At 39.3% G+C, this 9292-nt stretch overlaps 1 protein-coding gene across 1 annotated transcript; it reads left to right on the forward strand.

Annotated features, from left to right (window-relative positions):
* Positions 1–3862: 3862 nt before the first annotated feature.
* MC2R (melanocortin 2 receptor) lies at positions 3863–5358 on the forward strand. Its single transcript, XM_006744832.2, has one exon. It carries the CDS (start codon positions 3936–3938, stop codon positions 4827–4829), a length of 894 nt encoding a protein of 297 aa, XP_006744895.1. The 5' UTR covers positions 3863–3935; the 3' UTR covers positions 4830–5358.
* The last annotated feature ends 3934 nt before the right edge of the window (positions 5359–9292 follow it).

A 9292-nucleotide genomic window follows, 5' to 3' on the forward strand; every position in this document is an offset into this window, starting at 1 on the left:
GGAGGGCACGTTCTGCATGGAGCACTGGGTGTTGTGCACGAACAATGAATCATGGAACACTTCATCTAGAACTAATGATGTAATGTATGGGGATTAACATAAGAATAAAAAAAAAAAAAGAATGAAACTGGACCACTTTCTTATACCATTTACAAAAATAAACTCAAAATAAATTAAAGACTTACATGTAAGAATAGAAACCATAAAACTGTCAGAAGAAAATTAGACAGCAAGCTCTTGGATATTGGTCTAAACAATATTTTTTTTTGATCTGTCTTCTAAGGCTAGGCAAAAAAGCAAAAATAAACAAATGGAACTACATCAAACGAAAAGGCTTTTGCACAGCAAAGGAAACCATCAACAAAAGGAAAAGGCAACCTATTGAATGGGAGAAGATATTTGCAAATGATACAGGCATTAATATCCAAAATATATAAAGAACTCATATAACTCAATATGAAAAGCAAACAATCCAATTAAAAATTTGACAGAGGACCTGAATAGACTTTTGTCCAAAGGAGACATACAGATGATCAAATGACACATGAAAAACTGCTCAACATCACTAATCATCAGGATAATGCAAATCAAAACCACAGTGAGATATCACCTCACACCTCACAGAATGGCTAGTGTGAAAAAAAAAAAAGAAAGAAAGAACAAATGTTAACAAGGATGTGAAGAAAAAAGAACACTCCTGAACTGTTGATGGGAATACAAAATGGTGCATCCACTAGGGAAAACATTATGGCGTTTCCCCAAAAAATTAAAAATAGTAGTACCATATGATCCAGCAGTTCCACTCTTGGTATTTATCTGAAGAAAATGAAAACACTAATTTGAAAAGATACATGTACTCCTATGTTCATTGCAGCATTATTTGCAATAGCCAAGATATGAAAGCAACCTAAGTGCCCATCAATAGATGAATGGATAAAGATGTAGCAGAAAGAGAGAGAGAATAGAATATTACTCAGCCATAAAAAAAGAATGAAATCTTGCTATTTGTGACAAAATGGATGGGCCTAGGGGGCATTATGCTAAGTGAAATAAATCAGACAAAGAAAGACAAATACTGTATGATTTCACTTACATATGGAATCTAAAAAAACAGACAAAACAAAACAGATACAGAGAATAATCTGGTGGCTGACAGAGGGGAAGGGGGGTAATAGGGAAAATGGACTACAAGGTACAAACTTCCATTCATAAACTAAATAAGACACAAGGATACAATGTACAGCATAGGGAATATAGTCAGTAACATATAACAACTGTTACTGTAATTAGATTTATTGTAGTAATTGCCTTGTATGTATATAAATGTTGAATCACTATTCTGTACACCTGGAACTAATATAATATTGTATGTCAACAATACTTTAATTTAAAAAAATGAATATATATACCAAGTTTGATCACAGTTAATGCACTCAGGTAGAAGACAGAAGTCTCTTTCCAGACAGCATTTCCATAGGCAGTTCATGCTGGACACAACCTTGGGCCCTGCATTATTTGGTTCTCCAGAGAAGCAGAACCAACAGAAGATGATAGATATAGACAGATGATAGATAGATGATAAATGATAGATAGATGATAGATGATAGATTAGATAGATGATAGATGATGATAGATATAGATAGATAACAGGTGGTGATGATAGATAGATATAGATAGATAGATGATAGATAGATAGATAAAGAGATCAGTTACAAGAAATAGGCTCACACTATTTTTTTTTAAAGATTTTATTTATTTATTTGAGAGAGAGAATGAGAGAGAGAGAGCACATGAGAGGAGGGAGGGTCAGAGGGAGAAGCAGACCCCCCCGCTGAGCAAGGAACCCGATATGGGACTCGATCCCGGGACTCCAGGATCATGACCTGAGCCGAAGGCAGTCGCTTAACCAACTGAGCCTCCCAGGTGCCCTAGGCTCACACTATTATAGAGGCTGAGAAGTTTCAAGATCTACAGTCCACAAGCTGGAGACCTGGTGGTGTAGTTCCAGTCAGGAAGCCTGCAGCCTCAAGACCCAAGAAAAGCTGATGTTTCTGTTTGAGTCCAGAGGCAGGAAAAGACCAATGACCCATCTTAGCAGTCGGGCAGAAGGAGTTCCCCCTTACTTATGGGAGGATTTTTGTTCTATTCAGGCCTTCAACAGATCAGATAAGGCCTGCTGGGGAAGGCAACTCGCTTTAATCAGTCTACTGATTCAAGTGTTAATTTCACCTGAAAACAACTTCACAGATATACCCAGAATAATGTTTGACAAATATAGGCCACCTGGGGCCCAATCAAGTTGACACATAACATTAACCATCATTGGCCCCACCCTCTCCAACAGATGTAGACACATGAGTGCACACTGACAGGATACAGTACTTCCCAGGGCCTAAGTAGGTGGAACTAGTGTGACTAAGCAACCTGGTTTGCCTGGGGCTGAGGAAGATGCCAGGGACACTGGCTTCTCAGTCCCAGGCAAACAGGGACAAGGTGGTTAGCCTAGGTAGAACCTTATCAGTTGCTATCACCTGTCACTTCACTACTTTCTTAACATTGACCTACCTAACCCATAAACTTTCACCTTAATACTTGACCTCTGATCTCAGTCCTTTGTAATGAAATTAGTTCCTTTCCAGGAGAAACCTCACTATAATATAGTAATGTGTGCCTTTTGAACTTTTGATCAAAAGCTACATTCCTAGGGACACCTGGGTGGCTCAGTAGGTTAAGCGGCTGCCTTTGGCTCGGGTCATGATCCCAGGGTCCTGGCATGGAGCCCTGCATCAGGCTCCCTGCTCAGTGGGGAGTCTGCTTCTCACTCTCTCTCGCTGCTCCTCTCCCTTCTTGTGCTGTCTGTCTGTCTCTCTCTCTCTGATAAATAAATAAATAAAATCTTAAAAAAAAAAAGAAAGTTACACTCCAGATTCACTCTCTCCAGGACCACCTTACAACATGGCCACTGGCTTTCCACACATTCAAGTGAAGGGTAGTTAAACTCCATCTCTTGAAGGGAAAAGTATAAAAAAATCTGTGATCATACCTTTAAACCCACCACCTCAGCAAAGGCAAATTTGACACATTTCATAAAACTGCCTGTGTCCAGCCATCTGGAAACTAAAACAGTAAAAATTCCACAAGCTATCACCAGAAGCAGACTTCTCAGAGTTGTTCAATTATGACCTACTCAACCCCTTCTGCTTGAGGGAAACTGGATCTTCTGGTGCCATAATTCAACTCCAACACCTTGAAATTATTGGGAGTCTCCAGAAATACCACTTTTATGAGTTCTATCTTTGAAACAGAAATAATAACACGTATTTTGGGGATGGTACATCAATACTCTTGCCATTATGCCATAAGCTGTAGGGTCAGGCAGTGATCCAGAAAGACAAACAGTAAAATAGAAAGGACCTAAACATCTCATTAATTCATTGAATCTAGGCACCACCTCCAAATCAAAGAAGGGTAGTTGTGTGTTTCCTGTTTCTACACATGCCTTTCATTTCTTTTACTTCTTTTTTTCATTTTAATCTATCTCATTTAATCTATCTCACACACAGTTGGATTCATGAGAAGAAGGATGGGGTGTAGAAAGGGGAGAGGACAAAGGACAATCTTTATTTTTATCTCTGGGCTTAAAATTCCACAAAAGATATAGAGAAGTTAAAATGAGGGTCCAGTAAACTGCTTTATTTAAATACCACACCATCATATTTCATAGAAGCAATAGAGCTTTCTTAAAGATAATGTCACTTAGTTTTTATTTTATTTAGACTATTTTGCAACTGATGTTGCTATATATTCTTTAGGTGGCCTGGTGGTTTTTACCTCAGACTTCCAGCAAGTACTACAAAGAAGAAAATATTCTGAAGATCAATCAAGCTTTCTGTCAAGTCAAAGTAACAACCTTGTCTTAACCACTAGCGGGAGAAATGAAGCACATTATCAATCTATATGAAAACATCAATGATACAGCAAGAAATAATTCAGACTGTCCTTATGTGGTTTTGCCAGAAGAGATATTTTTTATAATATCCATTATCGGGGTTTTGGAAAATCTGATGGTCCTTCTGGCTGTGATCAAGAATAAGAATCTCCAGTCACCCATGTACTTTTTCATTTGCAGCTTGGCCATTTCTGATATGTTGGGCAGCCTATATAAGATCTTGGAAAATATCCTGATCATGTTCAGAAACATGGGTTATCTCAAGCCTCGTGGCAATTCTGAAACCACAGCAGATGATATTATCGACTCGCTGTTCATCCTCTCCCTCCTTGGCTCCATTTTCAGCCTGTCCATGATAGCAGCTGACCGCTACCTCACAATCTTCCATGCTCTGCAATACCACAGCATTGTGACCATGCGCCGTGCCACTGTTGTCCTAATGGTCACCTGGACCGGCTGCATAGGCAGTGCCATTACCATGGTGATCTTCTCTCATCACATCCCCACAGTGATCACCTTCACATCGCTGTTCCCTCTGATGTTGGTCTTTATCCTGTGCCTTTATGTGCACATGTTCTTGCTTGCCCGTTCCCATGCCAGGAAGATCTTGACCCTTCCCAGAGCCAACATGAAAGGGGCCATCACACTGACCATCCTGCTTGGGGTCTTCATCTTCTGTTGGGCCCCCTTTGTCCTTCATGTCCTGTTAATGACGTTTTGCCCAAATAACCCTTACTGCGCCTGCTACATGTCCCTCTTCCAGGTGAATGGCATGTTGATCATGTGCAATGCAGTCATTGACCCCTTTATATATGCCTTCCGGAGCCCAGAACTCAGGGATGCATTTAAAAAGATGATCTTCTGTAGCAGGTACCAGTAGAATTATTGGTCCCTGATTTTAAGAGCCATGGAGATAATGCTGTCAAGTGAGAGAATAACATGACACACCAACAAATGCTAATGCGTTCCAACTGTCCTTTTCCTTCCTTAATGTGCATGAGGATTATCCCACTAACTGGTGTTTGTAATAACTTAGTCCTGTGTGAAGAGTCTTGCTGTAGGTACAACTTTTATAAGTAGAGAGATAGAATAATGTATTAAAAAGAATGACAGAATACAAAACTCAGAAAACAATACAAGTCTGAGAGCTTTGTGCTAAGGTAAAAACTTGTTCTTCTAGATATCTATAGAAGAACTAGCAAGCCTCTTGTTGGGGTTGCTTTTCCAAGCTGGAGGTCATTGTAATCAATTTCTATTTTTTTTTTTTAATTTTATTTTATTATGTTATGTTAGTCACCATAAATACATCATTAGTTTTTGATGTGGTAATCAATTTCTAGAAGTTAAAGTGCCAGGACAAGTACTCAGGGCACAAACTACAATGTCTTTGTAAGCAAGCCAAAGGTGCCAATAAATTACTGCAACTGAATTTGCCTATCTTGCCCTACCACACAGAATCCCTGCTCTCCCTCCCTCCTTCCTGTGTGCTTGTTTTACTGTATGCCATCTCAAATCTTTTTTTCTTTTAAAGATTTTTATTTATTTGACAGAGAGAGAGACAGCTAGAGTAGGAACACAAGCAGCGGGAGTGGGAGAGGGAGAGCAGGCTTCCCGCCGAGGAGGGAGACCGATGTGGGACTCGACCCCAGGACCCTGGGATCACGACCTGAGCCGAAGGCAGACGCCCAACGACTGAGCCACCCAGGCGCCCTCAAATCTTTTTTTCAATCTTTTTTTTTTTAAGTGGGCTCCACACTGGGCATGGGGCTTGAACTCATGACTCTGAGATCAAAACCTGAGCGGAGATCAAGAGTCAGACACCCAAAAGACTGAGCCACCCAGGCACCCCATCTCAAATCTTTTTAGAAACAAGTAGGGTATAAATTATAAATGTCAATTAAGCAGCTTTGCATTTCCAATAATAAAAGAAACTTGTCTGTTAGTCTTCTTAGCTCATGTAGCATTTCACTGGCCTTAAAATCATTTCCTGGCTAAAACTCTCATGCATTAAATTTCAGAGGAGTAAATAAAAATTTAATACATTTGGTTTCTATGTGGAAATAAATAAAGGCCAGAGGAAAATTGTGACTATTTGAAGAAAGTATAACCATTCTTTGTGTATTTGTCTGAATGTAGGGGTAAAAGAAAAGAGACCCCAAGTCCCAATATATAATTTGTAGAATAATTAGAGTGTGTGTGCATGTGTGTGTGTTTGCCATGATTTGGGACTGTGGGGGGAACCAAAACCAAAATACCACTTCAAGAAGCCATGGACTGATGAAGAACATGGTAACTCCTTCCACAGATGAGTCTAAGAGGCAGATGCAGTCACTGGGAAATTTCATCCTACTGTTAGCCACAGGAAAGGTGCCAGATATTGAAAAGTGGCATTCCCAGTGACAATATAGAAATAAAATTGGTAAGTTCATCCATTTTAGTAGCTAAAGATAAAGCTTAAAAAAGAAGCAAATTCTGAACATAAGTCCTTGCTAAGTTGGAGTGTAACTTAAAGGGATGAGTGATGAGAGAGAAGAAAGAAGTAAGCTCCTTAAATCCACAGAGCAGGGCTGCTCAGGACCCACTGAGAGGGGCTGCATCTTCTGGAAGAGGCAATACTTGACCCTCCAGAGAGTTTTCCCTGAGTTGCCAAGAGCAGAAGCCAGCCACAAATAGGACTGCTGGTCTGGTAGTGGTGAGTAAGGGCAGGGCTAGGTTGGGAGAGATAGGTAGGGAATTACGTGGTCAGGCTCACAGAAATCCCAAAAATGTGGAGATGTAAGGAAACCAGCGATAAGGGAACAAACCAGACCACCCTGCCCTAGGTTTTGGCGGGGGGTGTCTTTTTTAATGACAGTCACCTATGACCAACAAAGAATAACCAGACCCTATAAAAGAAGTAAGCCATTAAAGATGTTATCACCAGTCCTTACTCAAACCAAGACATCATAAGAATGTTAAGGCCACAAGCTCCTCGGTCAGCTCTAAAGAAAAGACTGTCAGTGGAGACCCATGTTGGCAACCCTGTCCAGATCCCTCTCACTCATGAGAGCTCTTTCTGTATCCTTGCTTAATAAAACCCTATCACTTTATTGTCTGGGAGATTCATTCTTTGACTCTGAGGCAAGAACCTAGCTCTCCTGCTTCACTAGGTTTAACATCAGATGGGGGTAGACAGTCCTGGCAGGTTTCTAGACAGCAAGCATCACAGATTGGAGATGGAACCCGAAGTATGTCTTGTCTTCTGTGTTCTACAGAAATCCTTCCTTGGTTACTTCTCCTCACCAAATGGACAATATTATTCTAATGTATGTTAACCTGGATTTCTTAAATAAGATACTATATGTAAGTTTATTTTTCATAAAATCTAAAACACAACCCTATAAATGATTTTTAAATGTTATTTCTACCATTAAAAGAATAATGTATAGAACTTTTTTCTGTGATTAAACTGAGTATTCTCAATAAAATGTAACCTTTCTTTGATGTTGTGCTATTCTATGATACTGTAGAGGTGGGTGGTGCAATTTAACACCTGTCATAAATGGTCCAAAACTGCTGTGCTTGTTGAATTCTGCCTTTGTTAGTAGCTTTGCCATCCCCTCATCACTCCTAAGCTCAGCTGTCACATCTGTTGTCAGAGGAAATCACCTAGAAATCTCTTCACTTCTCAATGCCTTTCATTTATTATATTTAATCTGAGAAATAAAGTCAAGGTGGCTATTCTAATAGTGTATAAGTCAAAAATAAAGGCTGAGTGCCAACTCAGAGACATTTTCAATTCTAGGTCCTTAGCTATATTCAAATCAGTTCAAGGTCTTTAATACTTATAATTACTGAAAAAAAGTGTGGTTTCCTATCTCTACCTTCATATGTAATTCAAATAAAAACAGTATCAAACAGCAACATGGCTCAGATTTTTCCCATGATGACCACTTCAATTCTTTTATTTTGATCAAATTTTTAAACTGCTTTGCTGATGCCATCAGTGAGGGAGCAAAAGGAAAGCTGAGGGCAGAGCAAAAGGAAAGCTGAGGGCAAAGCACAAGCTAACACCCCACAACGCTCCTGCCAGGTGAGTTTTTTTTTTTATTTCAATTAGCCAACATATAGTACATCATTAGTTTCAGATGTAGAGTTCAATAATTCATCACCCAGTGCTCATCACATCATATGCCCTCTTTTTTTTATCATGTGCCCTCTTTAATGCCCATCACCCAATTACCCCATCTCCCCACACACCTCCCCTCCAGCAACCCTCAGTTTGTTTCCTATAGTTAAGAGTCTCTCATAGTTTGTCTCCCTCTCTGATTTCTTCCCATTTAGTTTTCCCTACCTTCCCCATGATCCTCTGCACTGTTTCTTATATTACACATATGAGTGAAACCATATGATAATTGTCTTTCTCTGATTGACTTATTTTGCTCAGTATAATACCCTGCAGTTCCATCCACATCGATGTAAATGGTAAGTATTCATCCTTTCTGATGGAATATTACTCCCCAGGTGAGATATGTGTGACATTCCTCAGGCACTCCTGGCTGCCCAAGAACAAAGAAAAGGAAAAACAAATGGTTAACTGATAGAGATCACAGTCAAGTAGGACATGAGTCTCCATCAGTTTGCAACTGTCTTAATGATTTACAAGAAAAGAGCAATCTCCAGAAACCTATAGACTCAATTTCCTGGAAGCCTAACCTCACGTTCCCCTCCATAGGATAGAAAATCTTATATAATCAGTCACTCCTCACAATACCAGTGCAGCTCTTTCTGCCCATGGGTCCTGTCCCCATGCCATAATAAAACACCTTTTTGCACTAAAAACATCTCAAGAATTCTTTCTTGGCCTTTGGCTCTGAACCCCACCCCTCCAAAACCACATCACCATTTACGTGTACAGTTTTATTGATAATCCAGCCTTGGATCAGACAGCTGAAATTAAATGAAGGATGAAGTACTACAAATGACTTGATGTCCTCTTTTTTTTCTCTCTTTGCCTTTCTTTTTGTTGCTATTTTTAATTTTAATGTTTATTTATTTTTATATTGAAGTATAATTAACATACAATGTTATATTCATTTCATGTGTACAACATAATTCAACAATTCTATACATTACTCAATGCTCACTAAGATAAATGTAGTCACCATCTGTCACCATACAACTTTATTACAATATTATTGACTATATTCCCTATGCTATACTTTTCATCTCTGTGGCTTATTTATTTAACAACTGGAAGTTCATATTTCTTAATCCCCTTTATCTATTTTGTCCTTTCCCCCACCCACCTCCCTCTGGCAACCACCAGTTTGTTCTCTGTATTTAAGAGTCTATCTGGGTTTT

Source organism: Leptonychotes weddellii, chromosome 13 (assembly GCF_054177405.1).
Source record: "Leptonychotes weddellii isolate Sample4059 chromosome 13, ASM5417740v2, whole genome shotgun sequence".
Lineage (NCBI taxonomy): Eukaryota > Metazoa > Chordata > Mammalia > Carnivora > Phocidae > Leptonychotes > Leptonychotes weddellii.